Source organism: Rhinolophus sinicus, chromosome 16, assembly GCF_057876585.1.
Source record: "Rhinolophus sinicus isolate RSI-liver-muscle chromosome 16, RSI-T2T, whole genome shotgun sequence".
NCBI classification, from domain to species: domain Eukaryota; kingdom Metazoa; phylum Chordata; class Mammalia; order Chiroptera; family Rhinolophidae; genus Rhinolophus; species Rhinolophus sinicus.
Genome location: NC_142516.1, coordinates 48737957 through 48755316, shown reverse-complemented (window position 1 = coordinate 48755316; position 17360 = coordinate 48737957). Strand labels below are relative to the sequence as shown.

Sequence of the window (17360 nt, the reverse complement as noted above, 5' to 3'; positions counted from 1 at the left end):
CTCCCCAACTCCACAAGCTTTACTTCCAGGTAAACCCACAGGCTCTGAATTAGAATTCTGTTGTTCTTCCTCTGGACCCTATTCCCACAACTTTAATGACCTCTATTCTGAGACCATAGATCAGAGATATCAAGTTATAAAAGTTGGAAGCTTCTAGAACTGCACCGGCCAATAGAGCAGCCACTAGCCATGCATGGCTAAGCACTTGAAATGTGCTTGGTCTTAATTGATAAGTGTAAAGTGTAAAATCTGTAAGTGTTAAATACGTACAACATACAGATTTCCAAGACATGGTATGAAAAAAGGAACACAAAAATGCCTCATTAATAATTTTTATATTGATTGAATGTTGAAATGATAATATCTATCAGGTTAAATAGAATATATAATTAGCATTCATTTCACCTGCTTCTTTTTATGATTATTATTAATGTGGCTTGTATTATGTTTCTGTTGGACCATGCTGTTCTAGAATCAGGCCTACTCGCCCTCATTCATTCATTTAGTCGTTTGACAAATATTTACTGAGTGTCTTCAGCGTGTTGAACACGGGGCTAGGGGATAGGAATGCAGCAGGGAACACAGTTTCTGTACTTGTGAAGCAAGTGTCACCCACTGCAGTACAAGAGAGACTAAAAAAAGATACCTTGTGACAACAGGTATTTAAAAGCAGGGGACATTTCGTCGGGAATATCCTAGGTCACTAGGATTACTAGAGCTCTTAGCATTAAAAGTCAGCCCTACATAACTTAGCACCTAAACCTTATTGTTTGAGGGCAGAATATAATAGCTGTTGATAATGATGGCCATGCTTGAGTCACTCAGGAAACGTTACATTCCATGGGGCCTGTTCTAGACTGCTGTGTATTATGGCTATATTGAGACAGGTTAGTTAGCATGTTGTTAGGAAGACAGGAAGGTCCCTGGTGAAATAAGCAAAAGGCAGCCATATCCTGAAACTCCATGTTCTGGAATGTCTCCTTCACTCCAGGACAAAGATACGAGAATGCTCTTTGAGGTTAATAAATTATCTCATAAATCCCTTTTGGCCGGACAAAGGAGCAGATCTGATAGATAGGGATGGTTTATTTCATGAATCCCTTCAGGATGGGCAAACAGGACAAACCCGATAGATGAATTCCATTAGAAGGCTCCAGCCCCCTTCCCCAAGCAGGCCAGGGAAGGTATAAAAGTAAGAACTTTTGCCTCAGTCACTGGGCACTCCTGCTCGGGAGCTCTGGCCCTTTGCTTTCAATAAACTATCCTCTTTTTAAAACTCTTTGCCTCTCCTGGGTCTGTGTTTCCATTCTTCGGTCTCACGAGATACGATCCAGGCACTCACTCACTCAAAGGTCCCCTACATCATTTGGGGACGCAGAGAGAAATATTCCTACATCAATATGAGGACACATATAGAGTCTCTTCCTCACTAAACTGACAGACTTTGGAGGGCAGTGACAGTGTTATTTAACCTTGGTCTCACCACTATCTCCCACACAGAAGATGCTAAACACCACATGGAATTAAAGGATGTCATGTATACTCATTGAAGAAGGCAATTAAGTATATAATATACTTTTAAAAGCATTCTGCCCCAAATGCTTAAAAAACGTTTGCCACTGAAACTTAAGCTTTTAGGAATTTAAAAAAAAAAAGTCCTTTTCAGACTATAAATCGATGCATACCTGATACATAAACAAAAAGTTCTGGAATATCCAAACTAAATTCTCTCTCAGGACCACCAAGACTAAATGTCGCAGAAGAGGTGCAACCCTGGATAGCACTGTCTGACCAAGGCTGTGATTGCGCATGTGTCTTCTTCTCTGAAGTGCTTTACAAAACATGAAGAGTTGTCAACATAAAAAACACAAGTTGCAACGGGAAACATTTTGTTTACAGTTCTTATTACATTTTTAGGACCAGTCAAGGTAATCAGTCATATTAAAAATATATAATTTAATTCTCAAACAATAATTTTGTTCATCTTTCTCCTAACGTACATTATCAAAAGACTTCAAAGCTGAATGCACGCTGTAAGTGATGGACATTACACAGTGTTCTGAAAGCACAGGTTCTGAAACGAAAGTGTAGATATTATCCTTTTATAAAAATAAACCTGGTCCCAGAGAGGAGGAGACAAAGAGTGAGTGAGTACACACATCAGAAAAAAACACAAGGCCTTACAGGAGAATTGTTTCAATGTAAGTGAATCCACGACTTTGGGCGGACTGCTCAGAGTACCATATACCTCCTAAATCTGGGCTTCGAGTGTGCTCCTCTAGAAGCACGTTCAATTAACTTAACAGTAACACTTCACCAAAAATAACTGTACAACGAGTCCACCGCTGCCCAAAGTGCAACGAGCTCACGAATGATTCATCCATCCTTAAATGTGCAACCATGATGATTTTTAGACTTCTAGTAAGGCCTCCACTTCTCACAGATTTATTGACCATATTTTGCATTCTTGCAAGCTCGCCCTCCTTTCCCCACAAAGAGAGGATGAGTGAAGTTTATTTTGAATAGGTTGGTGGAGAACTTTTCCATTTCTCCTTGGGCAGGAAGACTTTCTCCCGTACATCCAACTATGGACGACGATGACTGACCACACAGCAGGAGACACTGTTGATGCCTTGTTTTGTACAATACTGGGAAAAACCGTGCTTTAATAAATACACAGGCACCCTTCCACGCCCCCCACCCGCCAGTGTGGCCAAAACCCGGTTGGTCAGACCCCATTTGGGAGTGATTCCTGTGGTCATTTGGATGGAGTGCTGTCTGGTCAGGGAGCACGTCCTCTATTCCACATGGCAAATATCCTACGTTTGAAGTACCAGTGAGTCCTCCAGGGTCACAGGGCCTCAGGTCTCCATGGGTGAAGACAGCTTTCCTTAGCTGCCCTGTGACAACTGGGTTTCGCATTTCCTGAAACTAGATCTGTGGAAGGAGTCTCTGAAATCGGGGAGAGAGAGAAAAACAAAAACAAAAACAAAACAAAAGGAGAAAAAAAACAGAGGTCAGAAAGATCAATTAGCCTTTTAAAGAGAGGGAAGGGGGAAAACACCACCCACTAGAAAGGACATCCATCATGGAGAACCCAGTAAATAAGTAAATAAGAGAAGGTGCTCAGATCCTTTCACACTGCGCCAGAAAAAACACAGGCAGTAAGTTGGCACTGGGAAGACGGCTGGCGGGGGGCCAACAGGAAGGAGTCTCAGGGAGGTCAGGAGAAGGTGCAGGGAGGATCAGGATGGAAGGAGAACAGATTAAGCTCTGGCAGCTTCTCTGACGCAGACCCACTCCCAGCCCACGGAGGTTCTGCGCAGCCGGGCGCACGCTGATTGCTGGGCCCCGGGCCCTGTCCTTTATCCCCCAGGAAGAGGCCTCCTCTGCCTGGCTCTTACCTCTTTTGGCTCTCAACTCTGAATATCGGCTTGTAGAGTTCTGGAATTTTCCGCTCGATCATGGGCCTGAGGTTCTCTTTCAGCTTGTTGTAGTTCTTTTTGAGCTCCTGCTGATATTCCCTTTGGTCTGCTGTGATGAGACGCTTGTTTTTCTCTACAGCCTCACCGCATCTGACAGGCAAAGCCCAGGGTAGGGAGAAAATGAGGTTTTATTTCAAAGGAGTTTGAGGTGCTTAGAAATACAGGATGATGATACTATTCACATTTCTTGAGTCACCTTAGGAGTGTTGGCAAACTTTGATGGCCTGTCAGGGTCACCTGTGTAGCTTTTCAACTTGCAGATTTCTGGGCCCCACATCAGACTCAACGAATCCAAATCTCTAAGGGGCAGCACCCAGAAATCTGTATTTTTGAAAAGTTGCCCAGGCGATATGGAAGCTCTGGCTCACTCTCTGCCAGGAACTATTCAAGGAGTTTCACATCCATCACCTGGTTAATTTTCCCAACAAACCGAGAAAGTCTGTGTTGATCTCTGTTTGGTCCTTGAAGCTCGGAAATGGTAGGTTGCTTGCGCAAGATAACAGTGAGCAAGTGGTGGATCCAGGATTCAAACTCAGGTCATAGCAGAATGGAAACGCTTATGCTTAAGCAAAACTCACTGTGAGTTATGGCAACATGGCAGATGGATTAGAAGCCTTTCAGTCCCCTATCCCCTCCCCCGCTATATACATGTGGAAATGCTGGGAAAGTACAAGAAAAAGTTGTTGAAAGAGAATGGGAAACCCCCGGTACCCTAAAGGAGGAGGAAATCAAAATCAGAGCGATAGCAGGAGCTGGTGACATGGCAGCTGTCACAAGGACTCCCTGTTAGGACCTCAAGTCCATATAAGTCCTGGGAGCTGGAGGGGGGAGGGTAGGTTCAATGCCCACACAAGGTAAGTGACGTAACCTTGGCCAGGGCTAAGCTGGGTTCTAGATGTGTCACCTGCATATAGTTCAGAGCCTTGAGAAGCTATGCCATCTCTGAAAAGAGGTGTAGAAAAAGGCTGAAAACTGTCCAGAAAGGTGGAATGGAAGTTTGTTATCAGCTTGGAACCATCAATAGGAAAGAAAGTCGCCTAAAGAAACTGAAATTCTAGGCTTATACCGCATGTAGGTATGAGTTACAAAGGTACATTCCTTTATTATAGGTGCTCCAATTAACTTAAAAACTAGACCAAGATTATTGAAATCCCTAGGGCTCAGATGGAAATAAACAGAAAGCTGCTCTGGAGGGATAGTTTCTCAATCAGGGCCCATGGGCCACCCAAAGACAGAGCGCCCCCTGATAAAGATGAGCTCACAACGAAAAATTATATATCATATGAGGAAACCAACCACCATGAGGGAAAACCAACAGATTCAACATGTAGAAGAATTAGCCAGATAAGAATTAGAGATAATAGAATGACGTAAAACTCCAAAGTTAATAAGAAATATAATAAAGGTATAAAATCCATGACAACAAATGGGAGAGTATGAAAAACGAGATCTGGAAAATTTCAGAAAAGAACCAAACAGAGCTTCTAGAAATAAAAATGTAATCACTAAAATAAAGAGAAAAATCTCAATGGACAGGTTAAACAGTAAACTAAACACAACTGGAGAACTCATGAACTATGACAGATCAAAGGAAATCACCAACGAGATAAAAAAAAAAGTAAAAATATGAAAAAAATGGTTAAGAAATCTGGAGATATAATGGAGATGTCCAAGCTACATCTAAAAGAATGTTTAAAAGAATGTAAAATGAGCAAGAGGCAATATTCAGAGATAACAGCTGATAATTTTACAGAATTGAAAACAGAAATCCTCTAATCAACAAAAACAGATCTATATGTAGTCCCACTGGGGTGAAACTGCAGAGAGTTAAAAAGAAAATCTTTAAAAACTTGTGTTTATCTAACTTGTGGGCAGTTAAGCCTAGTGTTTTTGTGGTTTCCCACACAGTATGGTACATACCCAGGAAAAAACTCATGTTATTTAAACATGATAAAGTCTTGCCCTTTATACTGTTCTACTCAAGGGAACTGACAAATCAACAAGCCTTGAAGGGACAACCTAATGGCTGAAACTTAGCTGTCATGCAATAATTAGTAATATTTCTATTCTCCTGCAGATGAATAGGATTCCAGTGATCAATGTGGTTTAAACTGTTCTCCGAACAGAAGTGAAGAGGGTGGCATGTGGCAATGGGGTAGGGGGAAGCTACCTGGCCAAGGCCAAAACAAACCTCTTACCACAGCTGCACCACAGAATTCGCTGCTGTAGAAGATGGACTTGATTTAACTCAGCCAGAAGCCAAAAGAACTCCCTTCACTGGATTTTCACCTATCTTTTAAGTTTGACATTAATTGAAGCAAATTGTAGGATACCTAGGGTTGCATATCAAAGGTTTTGAGGAAGGGGATGTATATAGACTTTGAACCCAGAGAAATCTACTACATCACCCCTTATTATTTTTTATTGCTTCTGAATTAACAGTTATGAACTACCACACGTGTAAAATAAAGTCAGTTTCAGGATGACGTCAAGGCCGAGGTTTGCAACACAGGCAGACTCCAAGAGGCCTGCAGGTGCTAACTGCTACCCTGGGGGTGTCTATTCTGAACACTTGGGGAGAATTAATTAAATTCTCTGTAGTCTGTGTTATCAGAAGGAACAATAGCTAGCTAGCATATACTGATGGCACACTATGTGCCCTAGACTGGGTTAAATGTTTTACATGCGGACAGAGCTGGGGTTGAAAGCCAGTCGCTACTCATTAGCACAATGACTTAACCACTGAAGTCCTCAGTTTTCTCATCTGTAAAACGGGGGAGAATAATCTCATACCATCTCCTAGAGTGGTTGGGATAATTAAATGAGGAACTGTGATGATAAGGCCGATCCATGCATTTGGAATGTTGCAGATTCTGTTTTCCAAAAAGGGTCATAGCAATAATTGCCCACCTGACGTGTCCTTTCACCCATCCCCACAACTTTGCCACGTCCCCATCAAGAGATGGATGGTCCTTTGTGACTGCCTCAGTGAACACAATGTGGTATAAGTGATGCTGTGTGACTGGGTAATAAAGGGCACTATGGCTTCTGCCTGGCTGTCTCTACCTTTGGCGTCCTGAACCCCCTGCAGTTTGAGTATTCTCAGCTTAGACATCACACATGAGTGAGGAAGCCATCAGGTGATTCAAGCCCCAGCCACTGTCACTGAGAGACTCTGAGCAAAAACTGCCTCACTGAGCCCCGGAACCACATGCATCATAAGTAAATGTTATTGTTGTTGTTTTAAGCTAATAAGTGTTGGGGTAGTTTGTTACACAGCAATGAATAAACATAGTGTTTTACAAGACAAATAATAGGTGGAGTGAAAAATATCCATATTTTTGTAGTAACGTTACTTCATATTTTAACAAATTTTACAATTTATAAAATTGTGTCATATACTATATTTTCTTCCTTTGTTTCATTTGGATTATATTCTCTAGATTTTCTTATTAAAATTAGAATACCTTCCACCATGCTAATTTAAATCCATAAACTAAAGAGAGACATGGACTAAATTTCCCTCCTAGAGAATAGCCTTATCTCTTGGTAAATGTACATAAGAACATATAACTACACTGCAAATCATTTTTAAAAAAATGGTCTTATCTGTAACATTTTCATGAGGTCCACGGCCATCTGACGTGCACTCTCAGTGACACCACCATCCCAGACGGCCATCTCCTTTGCTTTTTTTGTTGATAAGTTCATCGAACACAAGCATTTTCTTACAGTGAATGTGCCTGGGATTTCTCAGCAGTCAGAGTCCAACAGAAACCAGCCTGAGACAGGGGCTAGATTCGGGCAGGAAGCTGTTCTTCTAGAACATGGTTCCTGGCCTTTGCTGCCAGTTACTTTCCCACAGAGAGGGTGTCACGTACCCTCTGTATCTACTGACCTCCCTCTTCTGTGATGCTCCTTTTGCACAACCCACACATCAGCCCCTCGGTATGGAAAAAAAATGCTGATTGTTTCCTCAATATCCATTCCCTTTCTTCCTTAGGTATGCCTGCCTGGAAAATTACATTCTCTGGCCTCCCTTAACAGATAGGGGCGGCTGATGAGAGAAATAAGATGAAGTCAATAGGAAAGGTCATTACAGGGGCACAGCCTTTTGCTTTTTCCTCATTTCTACTCCTGACACTTTCCAAGGATGTGGTGACGATGGCTAGAGCCCTAGTAGCCATATTGTGACAGGATACAAGGATGGGTACACTATAACCAGTATGGCAGAGCAAAGGGATGGAAAGAGCCCGGGGGTCACTGATAATTTCTGAAGTCACCACACATCTCTGGGATGACTATCCCTGATCTTATTTAATATGAGAGAACAACACGTTTCTATTTTATTTAAGCCATTCTTGGTTACTGGCAACTGGATGGAGCTCCTAGAGGGAAGAGCACACAACAGGAGTTAAGAGCACGGACAGCCAGAGTGCTCACTCTGAATCTTGCTTTGCTGCTTCCTGGCTTGGTGACATCAGGCAAGTACTCACGCTTTCCAGGCCTTAGATTCTTCATCTGTGATGTGAAGGTGATAATAGCCTATCTTACCAATTATTGTAAAGATTCAATGAGTTCAACGTATGAAAGCCTTAGCACAGTTCTGGCACATACGTAGCTAAAACCTAGAGCACATCATGCTTCCTGACAGGCCCAGTCTGAGTACAGAAACTGTTTATTCACTATGTGAATGATGGACTATTAGAAATGTTACATTCCAGTCCCTTGTTTTTCCTAGTTGATGAAATTAAGATGCAAAGCGCTGAAGGGCCCTGTCCATCAGCACCCCCGTGTCTTATGGTATAAGCCGTATAGAGGCAGCCAAGCCATGGGTAGGTCAGCTCGGTATGTAAATCACATCAAGTCTCTGTTTCCTACCCAAATGGATGAGGTCTCTAGTGGCCCCACTGAACAATGTCACACTTACCAATCACTTAGTATGTGCCAAGCCCTCTTCTAAGCTTTACGTATGAATGTCTTTTATCCTGACACTAACTTTAGGAGGTAGTGACTATTATAGTTGGAGAAACTGAGGTTAGGGAACTTGCCTAATAAGGTCACACCGCTAGTTAAGGCAGAGTGGGTATTGAAACCCAGGCAACCTGGCTCAAGAGCCCATACTCTGAACCCCGGTGGCACAAATGCTGCCTATGAAAGACACTGGCCTTTCCAGCCAGAACCCAGGCATATGGCCTTGGTCTCAAGTTGAAACTATTCTCTCTGGGGTTCCAATGTGCAGGTCCCAATCCTGCCTTTCTCAGCTTCTTCCTGATAACACTTGAGCAAGTCTCCTCTCAAGGCCCCATGAAAAAGCATAGCTGCTAGATTGTGAGGAGGATCTCAGAGAAGAGACACTAGAGACACTGAGACATCGGCTCCCAACCTTGGCCCACAACTGGGGGAGTACACTATATGCTCCAGGCGCTTTAAGGTAAGGATGGGTAATTTGGGGGCAGGGCATCAAAGGAATTTCTGGCTTCTTTGTAGAAGAGCTGCAGTGGATGTGAGTTCCAGGGGCATAGCCTCTGCCGAGCACATCCCAGGGGCTTTCTTCAACCCTGGCCCCTTCATGTCGTCTCTCCCAGACCCCAGATCCCAAGGGCAGCCTATCCCAATGGAAGACGAGTTTAAATCCTGGTTCTGCCACTTACTTGCTGTGTGACCTTGGGCTAATCATAACCTCTTTCAAACTCATTTTCTTCACCTATAAAATGGTTTTATGGGGATGAAATGGTGTCAGGTGTGTGAGGACCTAGCGGACTGGTAAATCAATGTTGGCTGCCTTTCCTAGAGCACAGTAGGGGTTACAGCCCCACAGAAGGCGCTCTTCCTGTGTGTCCCCTATCACTGCAGATGGGGAGGCACATGAGGCTAAAAGTGCACAGCACTGTGGGGGCAGGGAGTGCACCCCAGGGCAGACACGCAGCAGCTACGGCTACATCTTCCTGCTGTCCCCTCTGAGCCACCTCTCCCTCCCCTGCTTGGGCCTGTGTCAGCATCTCCCTCAGGGAAGCCACGGTGGCCCTTTCTCCTCCTCCTTAGTGCAGATGTGGGAAGGGGTCTAGATTGGGGCTATGGTCTAGTGAAGGTGTCCAATATCACATGTGACACGTGGAAGCATATTCTGAGCATCTCCTGAATACACTAGAACGTAGGTGGATCCCCAGATCAGACTGTAGGCTAGTCTTTAGTGCCTGCTTCACATTGCACTGGCTCTAACCTCCTTCAGGCCCTGGGCTTCCATGCTGAAGAATTGCAGAGCCCTGCAGTTTCGGTGACCATGTCCTGGTCTCTAATTCAGCATCAGCCCCCACCACGCTTCAGCACAGTGCCCCATCCCTGAAGCGAGGGCACTGACAAGCTTGATCAAGAGCGGTGCGGGTGGGGCGGGCTCAGAGAGGAAGCCAGGATCACACCGTAACCAAGCTGGGTTTTTTCTCTTCAGAATCATTGCTGATGGGCTGGGAGAGGGGGAAGAGCTGTGGTGTGTGTGTGTGTGTGTGTGTGTGTGTGTGTGTGTGTGTTGCTCTACTTAGCTCTCCGTTTTCTGTTTAGCATCCCAGGCCCACTAATACAGGGGGCTCTGTGATAAAAGTCTTTCATATGTTCTCATGAGTGACAGGCGTCTGAACAACATCTCATCATATTTAAAGTTTTGTTTCCACACCAAATGTTCAGATCCCTTTTCACCTGTTACTTTGGTTTCTACCTATACTATACACATTGGTTTTGCTTTGGCCCCTTGGGCCCCTCCCTTCTCCTTCCTCTTCACAGACCTAATTCTAGTTTATAAACAACACCACTCACTACTCTATTTTCTGACTCTACGGCCATATGTGCAGTGGAACTCTACCTGGGTATATCTGAAACCAACCTCTAACGGGGGCCATTGCATACTGCCATTTCTTATTTAAGTAATAATAAAAAGAACAGTCAATAGTCTTTAGAGGCATGAGCAAGTTTAGATAATGTTATGGATCAAGTGTTTATGTTGAAGTCCTAACCCCCACGTGATGATATCTGGAGGTGAAACCTTGAGGAGGAATTGAGATTTAAATTAAGCCATGAGGGTGAGACCCACATGATGGGATTAATGGCCTTTAAACAAGAAATGCCAGAGAGCTTTCTTCTCACGTCTCTCTACCATATGAGGACACAGTCAGAAGAAGAGGGCTACTACGAGCCAGCAAGAGGGTCCTCGCCAGGTACGGAATCTGCTGGCACCTTAATCTGAGACTTCCTGACTGTGAGAAGTAAATGTCTGTTCTCCAAGCCCCTCAGTCTATGGTACTTTGTTATACCAACCTGAGCTGACTAAGATAGACATGCAAGAAAAGGAAACTTTAACACACAGATTGGCATAGATGATGGTGTCCAAAAGAGTCTGGGTACTTTGGGGGAGCAGAGGAGGGAAACAGAATGTTGCATCTGTCCATCTTGGCTTCTGGAAGCCTGCGGTGCTTTTTTCTTACTGCAGGAAAATGCAGGAAGGGATCGAGGTTCCAACTTGGCAACCTTCTGAATTGCTGCAGGGCTGGCTGGAGGTACAGCAGCTGTAGCTGTCAGCCTGCCAGGTTCTTTATGGCTGTATCTGGTTCTGCTACAGCTGAGTCAGAAAGGCCACTGCCCAGTGGTGGGACCTAGCTGGCTAGCATACATTTCCGCTATTAGCAATCAGCATCGGAAGGTTCACTTGTGTTCACCTTGGAAATCTGGGCTTATCGACCTACAGCCCAAGTCTGCTGAGAAGCTGGAGCCCACTCCAGGGAAAATCTGAGAGCTGTTCAAGCCTCAAACATTTTCCACACCAGTGTCACCTCTGCTGTCTGAAAGCAGAGTTGGTGGGGGGGGAAAGGGTACAAGCAACTTGATAAAAGAGTTACTCTAGTCATTAAAAAGCTGTCGCTTGCTGATTGGACTTGAGAAGCAATTAAACAATGGGGGGAAAGGAAGGCTGCCTCGCCCACCACTTGTATTGAAGGTACAATCTACAGACCATAACATTCACTCATTTTAAATTCAGTTTGATGAATTTTACTGAATTTATACAGTGATGCAACCTTAACCACAATCTCTCCTACTACTTTTGATCTATGAGAAAGAAAATGGAAGGAAAGTCAACCACTGTTTGCACAGCGACGTGAAATAGTGAGCAGCAGTCTTGTTTTGTCTGGAGCCTTCCCATTTGTCGGGGGCTTGACTTGTACACACGTGGAGCACAGCGCCTGGCACAAAGCATGGGCTCAATACATGTTTGCTGAACGGACGAGTAAACTGCCATCTATGGTTGGTTCAAAAGTGTAATAGGAGGGACACGTTTACTGTTCTGAAGGGAGGAAAGGGCAGGAAAAAGGGATGAGTGATATAAGGCGTGGCCTGAGGGGTACACCACTGGGGAAGGAGGGAAGGATAAAGGAAATGCGAGAGCGGGCCAGTCAGGCAGCCATTACAGCCTTACAGACTCCACTTCCATCCAGCAGCATCAGCTCCACCCCTGGGAGCTTGTGAGAAATGCAGAGTCTCAGGCCCTGCCCCAGACCTTCTGGATCAGAATCTGCATTTTGAAAAGATTCCCAGGCCATCTCTTTGCACAGTCAAGTCTGAGAAGCACTCATAGATATTCTTGTGGTATTCCTAGAATCATGCATCAGCCTATGGGAATCACCATTAGAAAGGCTGGAGAACAACATTTTAAATGGCGAATTCGCTTTGGGCAAGTCAGCATTTTTGCAGGCCATCTGGGGAGAAAGATACCATCGCCATCAGAAATGTAATGCATGACTTTATGAAAGGAACCTCCCTAGGAAAATCGACTTCCTCTTGTGTATCTGGGGCCTGAACCTCGTGTAACTCAGCCCTGGTTCTCTTTGTGGTCACTTGTCCTGGGGCCTGGAGCTAATTAGGACTATGTGTTCAGTGGGGATTTTCTAAGTACGGTTTAACTAAGGAACGAAAATCATGTCTCCTCTTAACAAGCTTCCTTTCACATTTCAATTCTCTTCAGAGCCCCATTTACCAATGCGACTGTCTGTCGGGTCTTTCCTTCTTGTCCTAGCACGCTCATGCAACTGTGCGGCTCTCGCTGACTCAGAGAAGCCCAGGGGTATCATACACATTCCTGCCTCTCGGTCTTGTGGTCATGTCAATCCCTTTACCAGTAAAAGGATACTTCTTCCTGCTACCCCATTTCTTCCACCTGTATTTTCAAGACTACGTCTAAGTGGTGTTTTCCACAAAGCCTTTCCCAGCCACTCCAGCCTGTAATGGACTGTTCTTTTCTGCACTCTGTAGTCCTATATTTAGTTCACCCTTCACAGTTCTTAGCACACGCTGCATTGTGTCACTTAGCCCTGCAGCTATGTGACCTGTCATCAGGAGCAGACTATCCAGCTCCTGCATTTCCACCACTAATGTCAGACCTGGGTCATACTGTGCACTCATTAAACCTTTCAGAGGTCCAGAGAGGCCCAGGCCACTGCCAAGCTCAGAGGCCTTCAACCATAATGAATTTTATATAAAGATATATAGAAAGTAAATAGTAAATACAAGAAAATAATAAAATATAAAAAAACAGTAAATAAAACTTCTCCCAATATTCTTCTAGCCTTTTGTTCTATGAAAATGCACTACGGATTGAAGTAAATCTAGCTTTTGTGTAATGCTAGATTGTTGTCATATACAGGAAACAATTCAAATACCAAAACAGCAGCAAATATAATCTCAGTGTGTGTGCACGACACACAGCCACACAGAGCCACACACCCCCACCCCTACTACCTACCAAGCAGCTGTGCTTCACTGCGGGACAAAGTGAGTCTCCTCTACACGTAGCAAATTTGCATACGTCTCACCAAAGCCTGTGAACGAAGAGATATCTCCACTCTCACCCAACGTTAGCATTCGGAGGAATTTTCACTGAATGTAGCAAACTTCAACTTTGAACCTCCTTTATCCCCATCTCCCAAGTGAGGATAGTCTCATACTTTATATGCTGCTCTAAGGTTCTGGATGAAAGAAATACTGGTACACATTTGTCTGCTGTTTTTCGTTCTTATAGGTGAAATGCTGTCACATCCTTCATAATCATTCTTTTTAGGGCCACAGGAGACCCAATATACCTGCCTGTATTGCAACAGATTGCAAGACCTTGCCCAAAGAGGCACGTCTTAGCCAGGCTGAACAGGCGGCTCTGGAAGCCAGCTCCACTGCAGAATTTGGGAGCAGAGATGAAGCTTGCCTGACACTGGCAACTATTAGAGATGATTCGAAAAAGCACAGTTTTAGTCCTGCCTTTGTCTCCCAATTTGAGGTAGTATCTATTATTAAGTTTCTAAAAAAGCGTTATTGTACCACATGGGAAATGGCAAAGACCGCCAATGCCAGGAGCCTCTCAGACTGTAACACATCATGCGATATCAGCACCTTGATAGAAGCGTGGGCTATTTGGATTCAGAGAACCCGGAGTTGAACTCAACTCTGCTACTACCTGGCTATATGACTTTAGGCAAAATCATCTCCCATCTCTGAACCTCCATTTCCTCTTGTAAAATGAGGATGGTGATACTACTTGTTTTATAATGTGATTGTGAAGCACACGTGAGATGATAAACATGAAAGCATTTACGGTTGAAGTGTCAGTTACTTAATAGGAGTACAAGCAGTGTTGTTCTACTGCAGTGGTTCTAAAACTTGAGCACGTGTGTCAGACTTCCTGGAGGGCTTGTGAAAACACCGACTGCTGGAGATTCTGATTCAGTAGGTCCAGTCAGTGCCTGAGAATTTGCCTTTCCAGCAAGTTCTCAGATGACGCCGAAGCTGCTGGTCTGGGGAACCACACTTTGAGAACCTCTGCTCTACCGAATTCCCAGCCATTTTCCTTCTTACCGCATTATGAATTCCTTAAAGCATAATCTCAACTTGTTGTGATGTCGATAGAGTTTTGGGTCAGCTGGAATTTCGGCCAAAAACACTTGGGCTACTTCCAGGGGTCCCTGAAGTAAAAAGTGAAAAACAATACTGAAGTTGGAAAGAAAACTAAATTACTTGGGAGAAAGTCTTGGAGTGACTTCTTAGGTTGAACATTTTAATTTTGTAGTTGGTTTGACCAAAACGAAAAAATCAAGGAGGGTCTTGAACTTCTCAGGAAACTGTGATTCCCAAGGAAGAGTCTGGATTTTTCAGAGAACACTCAGAAGAAGTACAAATGTATTTTCTTAACCAAATGCTACTAATAACAGGTTTCCATTATATACAAAGGTAATACCACTACATCAAAAGGTATGTGCTTTGAGTTGCTTTTCTAAAAATGAGGAGTGTCTTGATCCTTCCACCGATATTCACTTGTCCAGTTGCCCTTGACAGTGTCAAGCATGATTTTGTGTAACTGCAGGCTTGTCAGAGGAATGCAGAGTACATATATAGTCCGTGGTTGTGGGCTTATACAGTCTTCCATTTTCATCAAAGGATTGGGACTTAAAAAAGCAAAAGCTTCCTAATATTTTCTGATCTTGGAAATATAATAATCATTTCTCCTCTCTGCTATTTTTGCTTCCTTGATATTACGTGGACACAAATTTTTTGCAGGGGAGCTCAATTATGCTGAATGATGAAAGAGTCACGCTACTCATTGAGTTTTTGTGTGGAGGTGTGGACAAGAGTGGATCTAGATCTGAAATTAAGGAGGGCCACAGGACAGAGAGTACTAAGCTAGCATTTTCCTCCATCTGAGACTGGATTAGTTGCATGTTGAGCTTGGGAGGCAGGATTCTAATGGGTTTGAGAAGATCTACTCTGGTCTAAAGTGCCAAAGAAACCTAGTCCCAGGTCAAACCTGGTTAGCAAGGCTTCTGGCATGCTGACTTCATCTGGTAACTGACCCAGGGGTTGCATGTTCTATGCCCTTTCCCCCTTCTCCTGCAGGCATTCTTAGATTAGTCTTAAGCCCTGCAACACCTCTGCCTAAACTGGGCATGACTAAGCACTCTTCAACAGGACCCTAAGTCTGGATCGTATTGCCCGATCTGGTCCCGAGGGAAGACTTCTCTGAGAAAATGGTCCTCCTTAGATGGCCCACTCCTCTCCAGGATTTCTTTTCTACCTGGGATTGTTCCATGAGCAGAAGAGGCCCCTCTAAATCTTCTAAACCTCACAAGTGTTCAGTCTAAACTTAGGAACATCATTTTTATGTTGCTCAGACTCCTCATCAACCTCAAGGAAGGAGGACGCAGACATGTAATAAAAATGAAAATAGCAAGAACCAGAGGAGCTGCAAACCAGCTTTTGCTGACCTGATTGACAGTAGCTCCCACGGAGCCCTGCAGCACCATCTGAAGCATCTTGGCATCAGGGGGCTCCTGGTGAACGGCAACTGCTAACTGCAGGGTCTTTTTCTTCATATCTTCGATGGCAACTTCGATCGGTGTCAAAACAAACTGAACATAAGACAAAAATGTAGGGAAGTCAGTGTCTGATCTTATAAGCCATGACAGATGAGGAGCTATGACAAAGAGGGAGACTGGTTTTGAAGAAGCAGCTAAGGAGGGTTTCAGAGTAATTTAAAGTAATCTGGACAGATTAAGAGGAAGGAAGTGCTTAACATTTCTTAAGTACTTATCATATTCCTGGAGCTTTACATACATTTATCATTTATTCCTTTAAACAACCTCCTTATTCTCTCCATTGGATAATCAAAAAGAGATTTGTAAAGTTAGGAAAGTGCCACAAAATGACACAGGTCGTAAATAGGGAGGACAGAATTTGATCACAATAATGTCTACGTTCAAAATCCATGTTCTTTCTACACTGCTAGGTTTCCCTTCCCGTTATTGAACAAGTGACCTGGCTTATCGGGAAAGCGATTAGACGCACAGCATTCAAGATTTTCTTCCTCACCATAACACAAGATTGTGGCATCATGAGTGCCTTCTCCAACTTACCCTGAAGGCGAATTCCTAGGAAACAGAATTCTCTTAAGGCTCAATCTGCTAGTTGCTAAATTCTGCAGTTTTGGGGTATGGTTCTTCCCGAATGTTATGAGTGGAGCCATGTGCCCCTGAATTCATATACTAAAGTCCTAAGCCCCAGTACTTCAGAATGTGACCTTGAGATAGGGTCTTTATAGAGGTAACCAAGTTAAAAGGAAGTCATTAAGATGGGCCCTATCCCAGTATGACTTATATCTGATTAACAAGGGGAAATTTGGACACAAAGACATGCGTACGGGGAAGAGGGTGTGAAAAGACATAGGGAAGGTGGCATCTACAAGCCTAGGAGAGAGGCCGGGAACCAGTCCTTCCCTCACAGCTCTCAGAAGGAAACAATGCTGCAAATACCTTGAATTTTGACCAGTGGCTTCCAGAACTGGGAGACAATAAGTGTCTGTTGCTTAAGCTATCCAGTCTCTGGCACTTGGTTACAACAGCCCTAGGAAATCAATATACTGAGGTTGTCAGGGAACTACGGATGGCCGAGAAATACTGTAAGGATTCTTATTGGGACCATGAGTTTATTTTTACGCTATGCCTACGTGTCCCAGTGTGCAAAAGCCTGAAACAATAAGAAATACAGCAGATGCCTTCTACACTAACCTCTTCTTAACTGAGTCACTAGTTCAGATTTGCTTTGCCCTCTGGGAAACCTCTTCTCTGATGTGCTTGCTGAACACTTGAGCTCACAGGCTACTCTCCAGTGAGCTCAGTCACTTCTGCTCCTGCCCGATGAGGTGTATATTCACTACAATTCATCTGTGTTTGTTCACCAACTTGATTATGCTTGTTATACCTGTTATTTGAATGAGCTAATCTAATAATACACATACTGACGAACTATGGGTGTGGAAAGAAAGAGTTGTTTCTATGAAAACCAAGCTGAATG

General features: G+C 43.9%; 1 protein-coding gene across 4 annotated transcripts in view; it reads right to left on the bottom strand.

The window, feature by feature from the left end:
* Window positions 1-1883: 1883 nt before the first annotated feature.
* Window positions 1884-17360, bottom strand: part of DOCK8 (dedicator of cytokinesis 8) — a 193513-nt gene continuing 178036 nt past the window's right edge. For all 4 annotated transcript variants that reach the window (XM_019730243.3, XM_019730266.3, XM_019730259.3 and 1 more), the window contains 4 exons: window positions 15776-15919; window positions 14373-14479; window positions 3405-3575; window positions 1884-2952 (listed from right to left, as the gene is read on the bottom strand). In XM_019730243.3, the coding sequence (XP_019585802.1) occupies window positions 2892-2952; window positions 3405-3575; window positions 14373-14479; window positions 15776-15919 (483 nt within the window). In that variant the 3' untranslated portion in view covers window positions 1884-2891. The remainder of the gene's footprint in view (window positions 2953-3404; window positions 3576-14372; window positions 14480-15775; window positions 15920-17360) is intronic.